Source organism: Schistocerca serialis, chromosome 9, assembly GCF_023864345.2.
Source record: "Schistocerca serialis cubense isolate TAMUIC-IGC-003099 chromosome 9, iqSchSeri2.2, whole genome shotgun sequence".
NCBI classification, from domain to species: Eukaryota; Metazoa; Arthropoda; class Insecta; order Orthoptera; family Acrididae; genus Schistocerca; species Schistocerca serialis.
The window spans coordinates 293,296,580-293,318,785 of NC_064646.1; the positions used below are offsets into that span (position 1 = coordinate 293,296,580).

Below are 22,206 nucleotides of genomic sequence, written 5' to 3' on the forward strand. Positions count from 1 at the left end.
GGTAAACATTCGGTATTTTCTGAAAGTTAGCTTTAAGTGCAAATTTAAATTTCCTATGCCTGCACCTAATAAAATATATGATAACCCTTGTATACAAAGGATGAAGAAATGTACTGTTGTTATTCTTATGTGTATGTCTTGTTAGATTACTTTGAACTTGTATATAGGTTGTCCCATTTGCTTAGTCCTCCAGTCCCAGGTGGAAATTATTGAGACTGCAGCTATGTAAAAATTGTTGTTGTTGTGGTCTTCAGTCCTGAGACTGGTTTGATGCAGCTCTCCATGCTACTCTATCCTGTGCAAACTTTTTCATCTCCCAGTGCCTACTGCAACCTACATCCTTCTGAATCTGCTTAGTGTATTCATCTCTTGGTCTCCCTCTACGATTTTTACCCTCCACGCTGCCCTCCAATACTAAATTGGTGATCCCTTGATGCCTCAGAACATGTCCTACCAACCGATCCCTTCTTCTGGTCAAGTTGTGCCACAAACTTCTCTTCTCCCCAATCCTATTCAATACATCCTCATTAGTTATGTGATCTACCCATCTAATCTTCAGCATTCTTCTGTAGCACCACATTTCGAAAGCTTCTATTCTCTTCTTGTCCAAACTATTTATCGTCCATGTTTCACTTCCATACATGGCTACACTCCATACGAATACTTTCAGAACTGACTTCCTGACACTTAAATCAATACTGGATTTTAACAAATTTCTCTTCTTCAGAAACGCTTTCCTTGCCATTGCCAGCCCACATTTTATATCCTCTCTACTTCGACCATCATCAGTTATTTTGCTCCCCAAATAGCAAAACTCCTTTACTACTTTAAGTGCCTCATTTCCTAATCTAATTCCCTCAGCATCACCCGCCTTAATTAGACTACATTCCATTATCCTTGTTTTGCTTTTGTTGATGTTCATCTTATATCCTCCTTTCAAGACACTGTCCATTCCATTCAACTGCTCTTCCAAGTCCTTTGCTGTCTCTGACAGAATTACAATGTCATCGGCGAACCTCAAAGTTTTTATTTCTTCTCCATGAATTTTAACACCTACTCCGAATTTTTCTTTTGTTTCCTTTACTGCTTGCTCAATATGCAGATTGAACAACATCGGGGAGAGGCTACAACCCTGTCTTACTCCCTTCCCAACCACTGCTTCCCTTTCATGTCCCTCGACTCTTATAACTGCCATCTGGTTTCTGTACAAATTGTAAATAGCCTTTCGCTCCCTGTATTTTACCCCTGCCACCTTTAGAATTTTAAAGAGAGTATTCCAGTCAACATTGTCAAAAGCTTTCTCTAAGTCTACAAATGCTAGAAACGTAGGTTTGCCTTTCCTTAATCTTTCTTCTAAGATAAGTCGTAAGGTCAGTATTGCCTCACGTGTTCCAGTGTTTCTACGGAATCCAAACTGATCTTCCCCGAGGTTGGCTTCTACTAGTTTTTCCATTCGTCTGTAAAGAATTCGTGTTAGTATTTTGCAGCTGTGACTTATTAAGCTGATAGTTCGGTAATTTTCACATCTGTCAACACCTGCTTTCTTTGGGATTGGAATTATTATATTCTTCTTGAAGTCTGAGGGTATTTCGCCTGTTTCATACATCTTGCTCACCAGATGGTAGAGTTTTGTCAGGACTGGCTCTCCCACAACCGTCAGTAGTTCCAATGGAATATTGTCTACTCCTGAGGCCTTGTTTTGACTCAGGTCTTTCAGTGCTCTGTCAAACTCTTCACGCAGTATCATATCTCCCATTTCATCTTCATCTACATCCTCTTCCATTTCCATAATATTGTCCTCAAGTACATCGCCCTTGTATAGACCCTCTATATACTCCTTCCACCTTTCTGCTTTCCCTTCTTTGCTTAGAACTGGGTTTCCATCTGAGCTCTTGATATTCATACAAGTCGTTCTCTTATCTCCAAAGGTCTCTTTAATTTTCCTATAGGCGGTATCTATCTTACCCCTAGTGAGATAGGCCTCTACATCCTTACATTTGTCCTCTAGCCATCCCTGCTTAGCCATTTTGCACTTCCTGTCGATCTCATTTTTGAGACGTTTGTATTCCTTTTTGCCTGTTTCACTTACTGCATTTTTATATTTTCTCCTTTCATCAAGTAAATTCAATATTTCTTCTGTTACCCAAGGATTTCTACTAGCCCTCGTCTTTTTACCTACTTGATCCTCTGCTGCCTTCACTACTTCATCCCTCAAAGCTACCCATTCTTCTTCTACTGTATTTATTTCCCCCATCCCCGTCAATTGCTCCCTTATGCTCTCCCTGAATCTCTGTACAACCTCTGGTTCTTTTAGTTTATCCAGGTCCCATCTCCTTAAATTCCCACCTTTTTGCAGTTTCTTCAGTTTTAACCTACAGGTCATAACCAATAGATTGTGGTCAGAGTCCACATCTGCCCCTGGAAATGTGTTACAATTTAAAACCTGGTTCCTAAATCTCTGTCTTACCATTATATAATCTATCTGATACCTTTTAGTATCTCCAGGGTTCTTCCAAGTATACAACCTTCTTTCATGATTCTTAAACCAAGTGTTAGTTATGATTATGTTGTGCTCTGTGCAAAATTCTACCAGACGGCTTCCTCTTTCATTTCTGTCCCCCAATCCATATTCACCTACTATGTTTCCTTCTCTCCCATTTCCTACACTCGAATTCCAGTCACCCATGACTATTAAATTTTCGTCTCCCTTCACAATCTGAATAATTTCTTTTATTTCATCATACATTTCTTCAATTTCTTCGTCATCTGCAGAGCTAGTTGGCATATAAACTTGTACTACTGTAGTAGGCGTGGGCTTCGTATCTATCTTGGCCACAATAATGCGTTCACTATGCTGTTTGTAGTAGCTTACCCGCATTCCTATTTTCCTATTCATTATTAAACCTACTCCTGCATTACCCCTATTTGATTTTGTGTTTATAACCCTGTAGTCACCTGACCAGAAGTCTTGTTCCTCCTGCCACCGAACTTCACTAATTCCCACTATATCTAACTTCAACCTATCCATTTCCCTTTTTAAATTTTCTAACCTACCTGCCCGATTATGGGATCTTACATTCCACGCTCCGATCCATAGAACGCCAGTTTTCTTTTTCCTGATAACGACATCCTCTTGAGTAGTCCCCGCCCGGAGATCCGAATGGGGGACTATTTTACCTCCGGAATATTTTACCCAAGAGGACGCCATCATCATGTAATCATACGGTAAAGCTGCATGCCCTCGGGAAAAATTACGGCTGTAGTTTCCCCTTGCTTTCAGCCGTTCGCAGTACCAGCACAGCAAGGCCGTTTTGGTTATTGTTACAAGGCCAGATCAGTCAATCATCCAGACTGTTGCCCTTGCAACTACTGAAAAGGCTGCTGCCCCTCTTCAGGAACCACACGTTTGTCTGGCCTCTCAACAGATACCCCTCCGTTGTGGTTGCACCTACGGTACGGCTATCTGTATCGCTGAGGCACGCAAGCCTCCCCACCAACGGCAAGGTCCATGGTTCATGGGGGGGTATGTAAAAATATGCACTCTATTATTATATTTAGCCTTAGCATTATATTTAGCCTTAAATTATAGAGTGCATGTAAAAATATGCACTCTATAATTTAAGGCTAAATATAATGCCTGAATCCTTTGACTGCTCATTTATACATGCAGTGTGTTTTCTTGCACCTTTTTTGTTTGAATTTTACATGACAGGACTGATAGTGTCACCTAATTTGCTGAAAGTTAATGAATTTTCACATAATGAATAGGCAAAACTTCTGTCTAGTTTCATTTAATCGTAAGATTGTTATCGCTTTTGATATAAAAGCAGTTTCGACAAACTTCAGATTTGTGATTGATTTTAATCTGACGGACAGTTTTCTGTTCATATTAAATTATTGCACTGTGATTCAAACAATTTGTATGATGAATTGATGCCATTACATATGTTTAAATGGTTTGATTCCATGAAAAATATGTTTTATCTTCAAAAGCGTTGATGGAAGATATCGCATGGTCTTCATGTGAAAACCTTAAAATCAACATGATGTATGAGATATTGGAGTGATAAATTGTAATTAAATGTTGGGTTTGCGATCTTTCTGCTGGCTACTACAATATGTGTCAGTATTTGTTCAGCATTTGAAGAGGGATGATATTTTTGTAGCATTTTTACGTGAGTGTTTTACAGTCACCATCTGTGTATTTAAAAAATGAAAAAATCAACTAAAAAAATAAGCTAACAGTAACAGAAGAAAAGTTCTTGAATAAAATGTTTTTGTCTCAGTTTTTTTTCTGTTTTAGTGTTAGCAATTACAAGACTGCAGTTAATTCAAAGTTAAAGTTAACTCATAAATAAAAACAGAAATTTGTCACCTAAAAATGGCTTTCATTTTTACAACTTACCTGTTTACTTACCCTTCAGATCATAAATCTTATAAAGGAGACAACTTACTGTTCATTCAAAACCAGAGGGTTAATAACCCATTTAGAAATACATAAATCATTACTTTTTTTTTTTGTCAACTTACGTCTTTACTTACCCCTGGTATCTCAAAATTTGTCAGGGAAAAATCCTAAAACTTGTCTGGAAATCAAGAAAATATTAGGGAATTTCACTTGGGGAAACTTGTGACAACCCTGATGTCACACACATAACAAGGAAATATAATGTAAATGGATAGATAAAAACAATCTACTCACCAAGCAGTGGCGGGAGTACACACAAACAAAAAGATTTAACTTTCACATGCTGTCAGAGCCAGTGGCTCCTTCTTCTGGTGGAAGATTGTAGTTCTTTACCTTTGCCCCTCTTCCTTTTCCGTCAACTCTTCTACCAGAAGAAAGAGCCACTGGCTCCAATACAACTCTCTTTTGAATCTGGGTAAGTATTTGTAGTCTTGCTATTACAATAGCAGATGCCTGACACCGATAGACCTTGTAACCATCCACATATTCAGGTACACTTCCCTTAGGTACTGTGGTGATTGATACAGTCATTGCTCTACTAGTTCAGTGTGAGGAAAAGGTCAGTACTGTCTCATCATCTTCTCCTCCACAGCAATATAAAGAAACTAAGAACAGAAACAGAGTTGAAGCTGTCAGGTTCCATAGCAATATATGGAGGAGGGTAGATTAATAACTATTTGTTTGCTCCGTCCTTTTTCTAATCTCACTTATCCTTATTCTTGTGAACCACGTAAGAGAGAAACTTTGGAGGTGGCGAAGTTGTTGCACAGTCTATATTGAAAATCAGTGCTCAAATTCAGTATTTTCTCTCGAGAACGTCATTGTGTTTCTTACTGAGGTACATACTTAAGTTCTATTTTGGTAAGATCCTTGCATTACATTTCTTAATTCCTTTCAGTTTTAATGTTGGGTGTCCAAACACTGAAGCAGTACCTTTGAACAGGTTACAGGTGTGTTGCACTCTCCCAGAATGTGTCTCAAAAATCTAAAATTATGTTTGCATTCCGTACTACTAATTTAATGTGTTCATTCCATTTAATACAGGTTTGTAGTATTATCTCTAGGTTTTTAAATAATGTTATTGGCTCCAGAGGTTTGCTACAGAGGGAGCATATCACCAACAAAATGACCTCCATACAATAATAAAATGGTGGTTTTACGATATGCATGGTCGGAGAACTAAAGCATTTGAAACATAATAGTTGATGAGTTGTAAGGAAGTAGTAAATAATGTTTGTTCCAAGTACACAAGATTGCATGTCATTTTCTATGCAGTCACCATTTCATTCGAACATTTAAGATATCATGAAGCAAGCATTTTAAAATCTTCTGTTCAAATTTCACTGACGGGAAGGCCAACCAGTGTTAACAGAAATTGTCGGTGTATCAGCTTCGTGGAATGGAGACAGTAACCACAGTACAGGAAATTAATTGTTGAAATCAATTGTTTTGTAACTTTATCAGGTCTAAAGGTAACCGTGCAGATGCATGTTATATTTTTGTTCCAGACAGTGAAACCATGATTGAATTGAATAGGTACATTTTAGTTTTGTCTAGTTTTCTCTGTACACCAGTGGTCCCCAATCGGGGAGTAATTACTACTTGAGGGTTAAAATTAAATTTTATGAGGGGGAAGAACAAAAGGGATCGATTGTGTTTGTCACAAAACTAAATTGTTTTTAAAAGATCATTACAGTTATCACTATTTATTAAAACAATACTACTAATTACATAAGTTAATAATAATTGATTTTTTTTTTTTTTCAAATACTAGTGTCAACGTGTGACACAATATGATTGAGGTTACAGCTTGTGATACAAATGTACAAACATCATCTTCCTCACATAGTTCTCCCACTACACACATACTTTGTACCATGTATCTATGATAGTAATATTGTGACATGTACAGTACAAATGCTTAAATGACTCAAAAATTCCAGCAGTAGAACAACAATTGTTTCATTATTCTTGTCACATCACTAAATGAAATAACTGACAGTGCAGCTTGACAGTAACTATATAATGACTGCTGTAGGGCTTACACATTATTATTATCCATCATCATCATCATCATCATCATCATCATCGTGGTGACAGTGGTCAAACAAAAGGACTGGCTGGGTGAGGTCCTTCAGTCTCTATCAGTTCAGAAGTAAGAAGCTCAGCAATCAAGTGATTTACAAACAGTAAATGTAGTGCATGCATATGCATTTTAAATTAGTTGATTTTAAATGGGGGTGCAGGGTGTGAGTTAGGTGAGGATCACTTCACGAAGAGGAGGAAGCATGTTTTGTAACAAATGTGTACTCTCATTGTGGATAGTCAGCTTTCATTTCTGTGAAGGAGTTGCAGATTTATTTGCAATATATTGGGGTTGCTTTATCATTCAGTAACAAAAAGGTTGTTAGGAATTAGCAGTACAAATGTGTTGAAAGGAGGCAGTCAGTTCATCTAACATGTGGTTTTGTAACTTTATCAAGTTCAGCAGAGTGACCTTTCTCTTCCTGTGTTTTCTCAGATTTATGATATGACAGTGGGAAAGAGCACACTGGAAACTAATCTGACTGACTTTTATTCTCATTCTTTCATGCCTGATATTCAGCATCCTATGTACCTTTATTCACCTTCATTAAACTGGGATGGATGTTTGATAGATGGAATCTGAGTGTAATTGCAAATGCATGCATGTTGATAATTTTGGATGGACTTTGTTGCTTTCACCTTCTAGCATGGCCTGGAAACAACCATTGGTTTTAAGTCTCCAAGACTAGCTTGCGACACAAATTTCATGGGATGTTTGTCTGCCCTTCCTTTTTCAACACACGACCTCACTATTAGTTCCTTCAGAGCCACACTCAAGGAAAATGGTTGTTCAAATTTTAGAAGTTGAGTTGGTGGGAAATTCTGAACAGAGCAACCAGGCATTGTGTCTGCTGTCTCATGATTGAAGAAGACACCTGGTACCACTGCAAATTTGTTTTGTCAATTGGTCATATAGCCACTGCCAAGTTTTTTTTCTTTCTCTGTCCACGGAGTGGGGCAGGGTTGAATTTTGTTCAGAGTTAACAGTCACTGTTCGAGGTCTGGCGAGGTCATGTGCCACTTCTGTGTGCGCTTGGAATGTGCTTTTGGATGTGAGTTTAGTTGGGTTTATCATGTTAGGAAGTTTCTATAATTGTTAATTCATTTATCGGAAAGATTTTTGTCCGCAATTAACGTTTTGTGATTTCTTTTCCTACAGATCACAAGCCAGTTCTCTCAACTCAAATTGTGCTAGAGATGGTGAAATTTGCTTCCATTATCTTTGAGTGTCTGAATTTATGTAGCACTTGAATCTCCATGTTGCATTCTTCACTTAACCTAATGCTCACTGAATATTGATGACTGACTTTGAATAAGACACCCCGTAAGGTACCATACTGTTTACTGAAGTTCAGGAGTTCACTCCTTTTTATCAATAAATGTAACTTTGAAGCAACTTAGTATGCTAAACTTGTTCCGAATGAGCACACCAGCATACCCTCCAATATTTCTGAGTTCATTAACCCCAACTGCCCTGTAATGAAAAGACGTGAGAAGCCACACATTGAAATTTTATCTCCTGATCACCTGTTTTGAAATCTGGTAATAAGAATTCCCATCAAGCTCTTTGCTACAAAACTGAGGGCCAAATTCAATTAATTCTTCACGTGACTTCAGCTGTGAGAAAGAATGATGGGCATTATTTTAAAAAAAAAAAAAAAAAAAAAAAAAAAAAAAAAAAAAAAAAAAAAAAAAAAAAAAGAGAGAGAGAGAGAGAGAGAGAGAGAGATAGAAAAGAAAAACATGCAACTACAAAAAATTCCATGTTATATATTGAAAGTTCATCCCACAATAAAAACAGTTACCAAAATTTAAAATGTAGATGATATCAGTAATTTGTAAACAGAGGGTAGATTTAGTATTATTGACTCGTTAGTTTGTTGTTTACAAAACTAAATATTAATTTTTTGTTTCCTTTACTACTTGCTCATTATAGAGGTTGAATAACATTGGGTATAGGCTACAACCCTGTCTCACTCCCTTCTCAACCACTGCTTTCCTATTGTGCCCTTGACTCTTTATAACTGTTATATGGTTTCTGTAAAAATTGTAAATAGCCTTTTGCTCCCTGTATTTTACCCATGCCATCTTCAGAATTTGAGAGTTTTCCAGTCAACATTGTCAAGAGCTTTTTCTGAGTCTACAAATGCTATAAACGTAGGTTTGCATTTCCTTAACCCATCTTCTGTGAGAAGTCATAGTGTCAGTATTGCCTCGCGTGTTCCTACATTTCTCTGGAATCCAAGCTGATTTTCTTGAAGGTCGTCATCTGTGAGTTTTTCCATTCTTCTATAAAGGATTCATGCTAGTATTTTGCAGCCGTGACTTTAAACTGATAGTTCAGTGATTTTCACACCTGTCAGAACCTCCTTTCTTTGGAATTGGGATTATTATATTCTTGAAGTCTAATGATATTTTGCCTGTATTATATATCTTGCTCACCAGATGGAAGAGTCTTGTCATGGCTGGCTCTCCCAAGGCTGTCAGTAGCTCTAACGGAATGTTGTTTACTCCCGGGGCCTTGTTTCGACTGAAGTCTATCCGTACTTTCTCAAATTATTCATGCAGTATCATATCTCCCTTCTCATCTTCCTCTACATCATCTTCCACTTCCATAACATTGCCCTCAAGTGAATCTCCCTTGTATAAACCCTCTGTATACTCCTTCTGCCTTTCCGCTTTCCCTTCTGTACTCAGGACTGGTTTTCCATCTGAGCGCTTTATATTCATACAGGAGGTTCTCTTTTCTCCAAAGGTCATTGTAATTCTTGTATAGGCAGTATCTACCTTGCTCCTAGTGATGTGTCCTTCTACATCCTTACATTTGTCCTGTAGCCATTTCTGCATTGCCATTTTGCACTTCCTGTCAATCTCATTTTTTATACATTTGTATTCCCTTTCGCCTGCTTCATGTACTATTTTATATTTTCTCCTTTCATCAGTTAAATTCAATATCTCTTGTGTTACCCAAGGCTTTCTACTAGCCCTCGTCTTTTTACATAATTGATCCTCTGCTGCCTTCACTATTTCATCTCTCGAAGCCACCCATTCTTCTATTGGATTTCTTTCTCCTGTTCTTGTCGATCGTTCCTTAATGCTCCTTCTGAAACCCACTACAACCTCTCATTCTTTCAGTTTATTCAGGTCCCATCTCCTTGAATTCCTGCGTTTTGCGGTTTCTTCAGTTTTAATTTACAGTTCATAACCAATAAATTGTGGTCGGAGTCCACACCTGCCCCTGGAAATGTCTTACAATTTAAAATCTGGTTCCTAATCTTTGTCTTAGCATTACATAATCAATCTGAAACCTTCCTTTGCTCAATACCCTTAAAGTAAGTATAAATTTTAGAGCTCATGTTTACTGGACTTTTTGTCTTGTTCTCATCCATACTACCAATGTAGATCCCTGTATAATTAGGGCTAAATTGTATCGTTGTTGACCAGAGTGATTTGTCTTGACTTGTATAATTTTTTGTATATTGTAGAGATGTTGTAGGGTAGTGTGTAATAATGATGTGTACCTTGCTTGGAGCTTGTAATTTTTTACTGGTGGATGCAATAAAGAAGTCAGTGGGGTACTTGGTGAAATTGTTTTGAAGTTACATTCTCTTGGAGCAGAAATTCAGGAAAAAAGGACACTCTAAGAAAGATGACTTAAAAGAAATTTACAGACACCTAAGAAAAATTATGGTACATGAACTGAAATTAACCACTAGTAGTAAGGGCATTCTTATGAGAGAAAGGAAGAGGTTTTCAACCAGGCAATTAATGACTGGTCTTTTAATTAAATATACACTTATTTTCAACATAAACCTGTTTCATATCAGTGCATTTCATAAAAAATTTCTTACGGCGTGGGAATAGGTAAATATCAATATGGTGCTAATTTGATGAATAGGATTGATCTTTTCGACAAACCATGTTTAATACAGTGTTTTCTTATTGCCAAAGAACTTTAAAAATGTGTTTCTTTTGCAATCACGGGCTCTTCTTTGCATTTTTTTCTCCCCCAGTTGATTCAGAAAACACATAATTTTTGCAATTCATTGTTTTACTTTTTGTGTAAAGTAATTGTTAACAATAATATCTTAGCATCTCAAAAGAAGCATTGCCCAGAATCTTTTCAGCAGATGAAAGCAAGTTTGTCTTTTTTGCTTTATTTGCCATTTCATTTATGACAGGAAGTTGTGAAGCCACATCTCTTCCACAGTAATAGACAGTATCCATTCTGTTAAACTGATCCCCCAAGTCCTTTGTTGTCTTTCTCAGGATTAGAATTTCATCGGTTGACTTTAAAATTTTTATTTTTTCTCTCTGAATTTTAGTTCCTGTTCCAAATTTCTCTGTGGTGTCCTTTACAGCATGCTTAATGTACATATTGAATAATGCGGATGACGGGCCACAGCTCTGTCTAACTGCCATCTTTACCACAACCTCCCTTACATGTGTAACTCTAATAATCACATTCCAGTTTCTGTACATGTTTCACATAACCTTCATCCATGATAGTTGATTCCTGCTGCCTTCAGAATTTGAAAGAATGTATTTCAGTTTATATTGTTGTATCGTTTTGCGAACTCTAGAAGTGCTACATATGTAGGTTTGTTATTCTTCTGTTTCTGGGATAAATTGTAGGTTCAGTATGGCCCAAAGTGATCTTTCCTAAGGTTGGCCTCTACCAATTTTTGCTGTTTTTCTGTAAATAATCCATGCTAATATTCAGCAATCATGACTTATTAAACTGTGCTTCAATAATATTTGCCATTGTCCACACTTGTCTTCATTGGAATTGGGATTATTAAATTCTTCTTGAAGTCTGAAGGTAATTCACCTGTCTTCTATATCTTGCATACTAGGTAGAATCAGTTTTGTCATGGTTGATTCTCCAAAAGCTCTCAATAATTCTCAGGGAATGTCTTTAATCCAGATGCCCTATTTTGACATGTCTTTCAGTGCTCCGTCAAATTTTCCTCTCTCATCTTATCTTCATCTACTTCCTCTACTCTTTTAACAAATATAGTCATCTAGTTCATTTCCTTTGTATGGCCCTTCTATATATTACTTCCTCCTCTGAGCCATCGTTTCTTTGCAGTACAACATAGGCCAAAACCAGAGCCCGATGCTGTATCGAGGCATTAGCTGCCACTAGTGGATTCAGCATTTTGTCATATCGACAGCAGCCCAGTTCTGGCAGTGGCTAGCTTTCAGGGAGTGTCATCGGCCCTGAAGTACGCAGCAGTACTTGTCTCCCACATTATCAAGGGAGTTATGTGGCACTTAAAATATGTAACAATGCTTGTCTTCTGCATTGACAAGCCCGCTCTGGACCTTTATAAACCTCCAGGCCAGCCAAACAGATCACTAGCATGACAGGGCTATGCATCAATGCCAGCCCTATGTCAGTCAGCACTGCGGCACGACGATGTCCTGATGCAGCTACCATTGTTGCAGCCAGGCTGTGAACCGACGACTATTGCTTGACGGCCTCACCAGCAGACTGCCTTCACTCTACCACCATCTCCACGAGACCGCCCACTAGCCATCCTTTCACCACTTCATGGTCAAAAGCTCAAAAAGAGATCCACACAGCTATGTGCTGCTGGGGTCCAATGCCATCCGACACAGGGCTGCAGCCTATAGTCCTGGGTTCATCACTTGGGCAACACTGCCATCTGTCGCATCATTTGGGCTCAACACAATAAGTCTTCGCTGGACAGCCATTGGCTGTCAGTTGCATCAAGGGAAAATTGAAAGGCTGACCTCCATGTCTGCTTCATGAAACTGACATGGAGCTCAAAATAGCAAATCAGAAATGGATAGAGGAAAAATATAAAACTGTAGAGTCAGTCATGACTACGGGAAAGGTGGATACTGCTTATAGGAAAATTAAATAAACAATTGGAGAAAAGAAAACAGCTGTGTGAGTATCTAGAACTAAGATGGCAAACTGGAACTAGATAAATGTAGCAGATCAGGGTCCAGTGGCTGCTACTGGGCGATGAAAGCTGTTTTTATGTTTATCAGGAGGCATTCAACTCCCATCAAGGGGCATCCTAGGTTTGTTTCTGGTGAAGGAGACAGGAGTCCATCATGGGTGGCTGCTGTGAAACAGTTTGTGAACAAAACAAATTTTTTTTATTCTGCTAAGCTTGATCAAGATCAACAGTGTTCTTGGATGCATTACATGTTCTCACCTCTCACCACATGATGGTACATAATGCACTCAGAAACACTGCCACACATGATCAATTTGGTGATACAGGTGTTATGATGTGAGTAGGCATAATATTGCTGGAGCGTGCTGACAGCCAACTCTTTGAACACTGTATAATCACAGGTCAACATTATTCTGACACTGTAATCCTTCCCCATGTGCATATTTTCAGGGGTGCATTTGACCCTGATTTCATTTTTGTGGTTAACAACACGACGGCATTGAACGGCGCAGGTGGAGGAGCTCTTGGAGCGAGAGGATATGAGGCCAAAGATCTAGCCTGTCCTTTTTTCTTCAACTGAATTCCCATCAAGCACTTATGGGATGTGTTGGGGAGACATATTGTGGCATGTCCACATGCACCAAACATTCACAGCCACCATAAATTTCAGTAATTCCAGTGTAATTATTTTCTTTGAATAAGTGTCATTTCTGTTTGTCTCATTGTTGATTTCTTTCAGTTACCTTCTGTCCTATACTGTAGCAGTTATTTCTGTGTATGATCAGAGTTTCATTAAGCTGTGTTACTTGGCAGTGACAACTCATACAAAAGTTGCTTTCATCCTTAAGTTTTGCACACCACCAGATTATACTATCATGCACACTTTGGTACCACTTAACTGATCTTTAATTGGCAGTCTGATGTGCCCATTGTTCAAAAATCTCCATATACAAGTTGGCAACAGTTAGACTAAGAGTTCCCTGCATGTTAACCTCATCAATGTGCCTGTAAAGTGCACTGCTGTACTGGAAATGGTTGTAGTAAGACTTTGTCTAAACAGAGAAAGTGACTATTTCCATCAGAAAATACTTTCTTTGTGAAAAATAACTTTGTTCATAGGGATCATTATAAATAAGGAGACTATATTTAAGCTAACAAGAATATTACAACCACCCACATTTGTGTCCTACAGTTTTTCATTAAAAGACACTGAGTTCTTAATATAATTGTCAGTTTACAACCATAGGGTCTGAATAATGAGGCTACATATTTGGTCACCTGGTGGGTGACAGATCCTATAGCACTATCAGTAGGTCTCAAAAGGATCTCAAGTTTATAAACTGCCATACCATTTAAACAGGTCAATTTATTTCCTGCAGAATTGTTTCATATATGGAGAGAGAGGGAGAGAGAGAGAGAGAAGATTTTTACCACTTACACAGTTTTTGTCCAAAATTTGATTTTAGGATTTGTTAAAAATCTGATTTTACAATATTACTAAAGCTTTTTGTAAGTAGTTGGATCAGAAAGATCAATGATCTTCATGAGAACTGTGGCAACACTTTTGTTAGATGAAAATGTAATAATCTTATCTGCATTGATACTCCTAATCACCTTCTTTTACACTTACAAACAATTACTTTCAATGGGCTTAATTTTTTTAATCTATTTGGTCCAAATTTCATAAATGACCTATTGTGGTAACCGATGGATTCCTGCCTCATTATTTTGCTGTAATGTCCTCCATGAGAACTTTTAGGGATGTCACAACAAAGTGGCTGTTGTAACCCTCACTTTAGATTTAAGAGTCATTTATTGAGCATAAAAATAGCATTCTGTAACAACAGAATAAACTGTCCAGTAGTCCACAAAACTGAGCAGTAATAGTTGCTGATTAAAATCATGTAAGTCCAAACATGACTAAAGTGTTCTGCATGTAATTGCAGTATTAACGTCAGTCGCAAATAAGTCTTGGTGGTGGTGGTGGTGGTGGTGAAAACCACATGTTCATCAAATAGAAGCACTGTATGGAAATGGGAACCAGTTTGTGGAGAGCAGCCGAACCACTGTAAATCGTGGGATAAATTGGAAGGCGTGGCAATCACTATACAGTCCAGTCCAAGAAAAAAGCAGCAGTGTTCTTAGTTCACTTTGTAGAGGCAGAGATGGATAATATAGTCTGCAAAGAAAAAATGATGGCAAGCCAGCTGCAGTATAGCCTCTTATATAGGCCTGCTACAGAATTTCAAGTGACTGGCCTGCGACATTGGCGGGAATGCCCTTACTGAATGTGAGTGGTGTTAGGCATTTTAGTATGCCCATAACTTGCATTTCTTTGTCCGGCTGTGCTACTGAAGTTAGCTCCATTATGAAGTACCAAATTTTCATCTTTAGTTAATTCTTTACCAGATGGGTGAACAGTCATTGATTAGGAAAACTGACAACTTGACTAACCACATCCAACCTAAGTGTTGTTCTGTGACAAGATACATTGTGTCAGAAATTTGATGTAGTGATGATCTGGTGATCATAAACATTGAAAATAGTAATGTGTAAAGTATAAAATTAATTCATTTGTAATCTAGAGTCAACTCATTAGTAAAACATTTAAGGTTTATGTCAGTGAGAATAGGTGATGGAAACCAGAACTAATTGTCCAAGAGAATGCTGGTCATAGACGCCAGCAAAAGAAAATTTGTGAATGTGTACAACAGACATTAACTTAAACTCTGATAATTCCATTTTTTAAATATTGTTACTGATAATGGATGAGTGGATTTACTGTTAGATTTAGACATTGACTTTATTTCTGGTAACCAGTTTCATATACAATAATATCTGTCTTCAAAGGTTCACATTTATTTACTGTAATACTATATGATGTATATAAGTCATGTTTGCATTACACAGAGCTTTTGATTTGATAGGCTAAAACAAGCAAATTGATGGAGATTTTGAGAAATATTGCAATGGAGGAAAGAGATTTGTGAATCCTCAAGAACCTGTACTGGAATCAAACAGCAGTGTTGCGTATTGATGGAGAAAACACTGAAGTAGTCAAAATTCTCAGGGGAATAAGACAGAGTTGTATCTTGCCACCCATACTATTTAATATATACTCAAAATTAATGTTCTTAGAATCCCTGGAAGAAGTAGAAGAAGGAATTTTGATAAATGTAATAATATTAAACAGCATTCGATATGTTGATGCCTATTGTATTTAAGCGTTACAATTATGAATGACTGGAATTGTAAGAGCTAGCGGGCAGTATGGGCTTGAAATAAACACCACAAAGACGAAACTCATGGTCGTGAGTAAAGAAAATATTACAGGAGTAAACTTAATCATAAACCAAAGAACTATAGAAAAGGTAAAGCAATATACATACCTTGTAACCATAAAAAATGAAAATTGGCATAACTCGCAAGACATCAAGATTCGCATTGGGAAAGCAACAAGTGTCTTTCAGAAAATGAGTGCTGTCTTCAAAAGCCATAACTCTAAGAACAAAAATCAGACTTTTGTACTGCTTTGTACATTCTGTTCTCATATATGGGGTAGAGATATGGACCTTAAATAAAAACATACAGAAGAAGCTGGAGGCCTTTGAATTGTGGCTTTATAGGTAGACCAAGAGGGTGACAAACGTAGAAGTTTTGAGAAGAATGAACACAGCACCTAAATTAATTGAGATAGTGAAATGCTGAAAGTTGCAATGTCTGGGAAATATTGTGTAATATAAATGGATATGATTTGCTACAAGAAATACTTCAAGGGAAAATAAACAGCAAGAAGAGGTCCTGGAAGAAGATGAATATCTTGGTTCGACAACCTTAGATGTTGGTTCAATATGTCTTCAACAGAACTATTCTGTGTTGCTACCAAAATAGAAGAATAGCTATGATGATTGCCAACACCTGAACCAGGTAGGCACTGAAAGAAGAATACTGTATAATTGTGTGGCTCCTGAAAATAAGTATGAAAATATCTGAAAGTGGAATCAGGAGATGAATTTCAAAATCTAAAAAATGAATGGTTGTTGTACATCCTCGTTTCAGTAATGCATATTACAGTTAAGGTTTTCAATAGAAATGAAATAGATATCCAGCAACTACTCAATATCAGGCTGGATATTAGATAGTTGGTCGATATCTGGCAGATACTGGATTTTCAAAAAATTATGAAAATTTCGGAAAACTCACTTTATTTAATTCAAATGTGAAGTACCCTTAACACAAATAAAACCACTATATCTTCAAATCAAAACACCATTCCAGAATGAGATTTCCACTCTGCAGTGGAGTGTGCGCTGATATAAAACTTGTTGGCAGATTAAAACTGTGTGCCAGACCGAGATTCGAACATGGGACCTTTGCCTTTCACAGGCAAGTGCTCTACTTGCCCATGAAAAACAAAGGTCCTGAGTTCAAGTCTCAGTCTGACACACAGTTTTAATCTGCCAGGAAGTTTCAAAAAGTAAATTAGTTATCAAACTTAACTGGAGGTAAATTATAGTGAATGAAAACTGGTTTCTTGCTATTAGGAGGAAATAAGCAATTTTGCTTGTCTTTGGAAACAAGGTCAGGCTCAGAAAAAAGTCTTTCACTATACACAGTGCTGCAAGGCATTGAAAAATAAATTCTGGCAAACTTCGTCAAATTTGAGTATTGTTTCACTTTAGCAGACCACTAAATATAAGGGTTGCAATTGTGATTCATTTGAACTGTTTTCAAATAACAGTTAATCTAACTTGCAGTTGTTTCCTGACTGTCATACTATTATTATTTTCATTTACCACCTTGTTAAAGCAGTTCCAAAGTGTGCTGTGGGCTTTGTGAGTCACAGTTGATTCAGTCTCATCTCTTACATTTCTTTAAGTAGGCATTAGAGATGGACTGCTAGTGGTGAAAGATTCTTCACAAATTTCCAATAGGACCTTCAGTTGAGCTTTTTCAATTTCAACAACTCGTAAAATAGATTATCATGGATCTAGAATGGTAGCAATCAAGTGATTTGTATTATCATTTAAGGAACTGAAACGACGCTCCTTCAGCTTCCAGTGATGCTACCATATGGTAAACTGGAAGCTTTTTGTGCTGTCTCACCCTTATGTAAAATGTTATAGAATGCCACAACATAAGTATTACTTCGAATATGCAGGAGAGACCAGAACTTATTTCTTCAAAGAACTTCAGAAGCTTAACCCACTGCACCATCAAACACTACTGTTGAGACATCAAATTAGTAAGCATATCATGATCAGCCACATATAGCAACATAGCCTGTTTTTGTTCCAACTCCGGAAGCTGAAACTGTTATGCAAACAGGTCCATACATGAGAAGTAACAGAAACTTTAAATTTTTCTTTTGATATTTTCGTAAATTCAATACTTAGCAGGAAAACTACACTCCTAAGAAGCTCCTAGCATTAGTTGGCATTTTTGGATTTGGCTGTTAGTTGCTATATGCTATTGTTGTAACATACAGCTGAGAACCATGGGCCGCATGAATACTTTATTCAGGCTGCATCCAGGCTGCAGTGTACAACCACTGTGTTGCGTGGAAAAAAAAACTACATTGGTCTTAAGATAGATTAGGTTATTTTTGTGTGTTTAAATGTTTTTTAACTATATTTCACAAAAATATCTGCACATCCCAAATAAGTTTAATTAAAATGAGAATTTGATAAATAGGCACTTAAATAACAATACTGCCAAGTTAGCTGAGGGCGCTAATGCGCTGCTTCCTGGACTCAGGTAGGCACACCGGCCCCAGATCGAATCCCCCCAGCAGATTGACGAGGGCTGGTGTGCCAGCCAGCCTGGATGTTGTTTTTAGGTGGTTTTCCACATCCCCCTAGGCGAATACCGGGCTGGTCCCCACGTCCCGCCTCAGTTACATGGCTCACAGGGCATCTGTCCACCCTCTGACACTAACATCGCCAAATCCATAGTAACACGGCCAACCCCGTGTTGAAGTTGGACAGAGGCCCAAAGAAAATGATGATGGGGCACTTAAATAACAATATTATTCATTATAGCTGTAGGCAAACACATTGCTGATCAGCGTAATAAAAAAATTCTGAACAAAACAATAAGAGACGAGCTAATACCTGTGTTTTCTCCTTCTCCACTATGAGAAATTTGACTCAGACAACAAACAGCATACTTATTATTGTCACTATTTATACACTATGTGATCAAAAGTATTCGGACATCTGGCTGAAAATGACTTACAAGTTCGTGACGCCCTCCATCGGTAATGCTGGAATTCAGTGTGATGTTGGCCCACTCTTAGCCTTGGAGACAGCTTCCACTCTCGCAGGCATACGTTCAGTTAGGTGCTGGAAGGTTTCTTGGGGAATGGCATCACATTCTTCACGGAGTGCTGCACTGAGGATATGTATCGACGTCGGTTGGTGAGGCCTGGCATGAAGTCAGCATTTCAGAACATCCCAAAGGTGTTCTATAGGATTCAGGCCAGAACTCTGTGCAGGCCAGTCCATTACAGGGGTGTTATTGTCGTGTAACCACCCTGCCACAGGCCATGCATTATGAACAAGTGCTTGATCATGTTGAAAGATGCAGTCGCCATCCCTGAATTGCTCTTCAACATTGGGAAGCAAGAAGATACTTAAACGTTTTTCCACTGTTCAGTCGTGCATTGTTTATGCTCCTTACATGAAGCAAGGCGTCGTTTGGCATTTACCAGTGTGAGCAGCTGCTCAACCATGAAATCCAAGTTTTCTCACCTCTCGCCAAACTGTCATAGTACTTGCAGTGGATCTTGATGCAGTTTGGAATTCCTGCATGATGGTCTGGATAGATGTGTTCCTATTACACATTACGACCCTCTTCAACTGTCGGTGGTCTCTATCAGGCAAGAGACAACGCTTTTGTACTGTACGTGTCTCTTCACGTTTCCACTTCATTATCACATCAGAAACAGTGGACCTAGGGATGTTTAGGAGTGTGGAAATCTCACGTACAGACATGACACAAGTGACACTCAATCACCTGACCACGTTCGAAGTCTGTGAGTTCTGCGGAGTGCCCCATTCTGCTCTCTCACGATGTCTAATGACTACTGAGGTCGCTGATATGGAGTATCTGGCAGTAGGTGGCAGCACAATGCACCTAATATGAAAAATGTTTGTTTTTGGGGGTGCCTGGACACTTTTGATCACATAGTGTATCAAAATATTCCCAAATAACATTTTTGTAATTTATGTTGCAATTAACAAATTATTTTCAGTAGTAACCTCAAATAACAAGCAAAAGAGATCGCAATTCTCAAAAGATCATAGAGCCAAGTCAGTCAATCAGTATGTCATTTTCTCTTTTCACTCATGTAAAACACTGTCTAAATATATGCATTCCATTCAATCATCTGTGCCTGATATCAAGGGGCTCATGCAAGCCTACACAATGTGACATGGTCCATGGCATTGTTCAACCGAATATCTGGCTGCTGGATACCCTGCTTATGGGATGGCTGGACATCCCGTATCTGGCCAAAGAATTATCCATTTCATCTAGTTTTCAGCAACGTATCCTGGAGAAAGTTGTGACATTGTTAGTGTACTTTCAGATTTAGTGATAACTTGGAAATGAAACAGGAGAGGTTGGTTCATGGCACAGTACAGCAAACACTTGTACCACGTGGCCCAGTCCATTCCATGCTATATCTGTGTGACATAGAACCCTCCAATTTCAGGTAGTTGCTTGTGTGTAATGTTTTGTGTCACAACAATTTACATTAGTCACCTATTTTTTTTTAGCAAGAGCCACTTTTTTAATTTGTACACCTAGTATTAATTCATTTTTCACTAAGTAATGCTACTTATGAATGTCTTGATGATTTTGCTTACAGACACCACAGAAGCAGAGAACTGCCTGAAGAAATTTGCAGCAGCTGCTCAGAACTGTAAACCATTGAACTTCTTACGTTGTGGGGGTGATGAGCTCTTTGTTGGTCGTGCTGGTTATTTATTTGCTGCACGATGGCTTCACAAACAATTTGGAAAAAATATTGTCCCAGAGAAAGATATTCATGAAATTTGCAGTGCTATTGTGGAATCAGGGCGCCGCTATTCAGAAAGACATCACAGTGCAAGTCCGTTGATGTATTCTTATTATGATACAGAATACCTGGGTAAGTCTTGAAATTTTGTCTCTGTAAATGTAGGAAGACATGACTTCATTGATGAATAATCAAAACATTTGTTAGATGTTTACATCCTACCCTATTCCATTATGTTTGTAAGCTACTATTTTATGATGGAAGAAAGAAGTAAATGAACTGCTGTGGTGATATTGCACAATAGCTGGTGTGACACGCAAAGACTTAGTGGTAATTAATATATTTTTTTACCTTGGCAAACAAGATCGTCTCTGCACAAAACTGACAGAGATGGGTGTGTGAATTGTTGGCAGTAATTTACTGAGGAGCCAATACTGACAATAGCAAGGAAGAAGCTAAATCTATCGACATCAAACATAAACTGGGCTGGTAGAAAGTCTCTTAAGAAAATATTTATCTCGAGTGTAGTCTACAATAGAAGTGAAACATTGATACTAAATAAATAAGACAAGAATAAAATTGGAGCTTTTGAAAAATCGTGTTACAGAAGAATGCTGTAAATAATTTGTTTACGTAGGATTATGAGGGAAATTCTGAATTGGGTCGAGGAGAAAATATCATTACAGCACAACTTGACTAAACACATACCTCCTGAGGCATTGAGAAATAGTTAATTTTGTAATGAAAGTAAATTTCAGAGGTAAACAATGTAGGAGGCAAAGGCTCAACTATAGTAAGCATGTTCAAATCATTTTAGGCACAGTAGTAATGCAGAGATGAGACTTGTGCAGAATGAACTAGCATAGAGAGCTGCAGCAAATCATTCATCATACTGAGGACCACAACAACATCAGGTTGCACAGACAGACTGATCTGCAGCATTGCTTGTAATCAAGGTTAGGTTGAAAGATAACAGTCTGGTTGAGAGTTGGTGCAGACAGCAAATCTGATGTCATGCAATATAACTCTAATTATGGCACATCATCTCTTAAACTTCAGACATAATATTCCATATTCTGTGTTATACATACGAGTAATGCAATACAATAAATTGCGTTTGATTGTTACACATAAGATTACTGTAGTAATTTTAAAGAACTGATGAAAATCTAACATGTCCTTTACCACCCTCACCTCCATTGCACCGTCCCTCCAGTACTTCCTTTGTCAGAGATAGATTAAAATGAGATGATTTCTTTCTTATGTTAAAGAAACAGAATGCATGTGAGCCCAAATTTGGAACCAAATGTGTAGACTTAAGAAAAATATAAGTTTGAAGAATAATTTGGGCTTGAAAATGAGAAGCTTGCCCAAGAATCATTCTTGAGTTATTTGTGTATTAATATGTGATTTCATTTGTAATGTTTATGGTTCTTCCATGTGACAGTGACATAGTTGACAGTTTGTGGTGGGTCCATTGTGTCAGTTATCCAACAGGCGACAAATCTCATTTGTCATCCACTGTACTCACCTCAAAAAAGCACTGGCAGTCAGGGTTGCAGAATAAAGACTTCCAGTGGCCATCATAGAAAATAGAAAATTTGCCATAAAGAAGGAAATATTCAAGTATCATGCCATACAAAAAACTATTCTCTTAATGTCATCATAAAATTAGTGTTGACCTCAAATCATAA

The 22,206-nt window shown here is 37.9% G+C and overlaps 1 protein-coding gene across 2 annotated transcripts in view; it reads left to right on the forward strand.

The window, feature by feature from the left end:
- Positions 1 to 22,206, forward strand: part of LOC126419779 (lanC-like protein 3) — a 93,600-nt gene that overhangs the window by 33,911 nt on the left and 37,483 nt on the right. For both annotated transcript variants that reach the window (XM_050086956.1, XM_050086957.1), the window contains exon 3: positions 20,363 to 20,644. In XM_050086956.1, the coding sequence (XP_049942913.1) occupies positions 20,363 to 20,644 (282 nt within the window). The remainder of the gene's footprint in view (positions 1 to 20,362; positions 20,645 to 22,206) is intronic.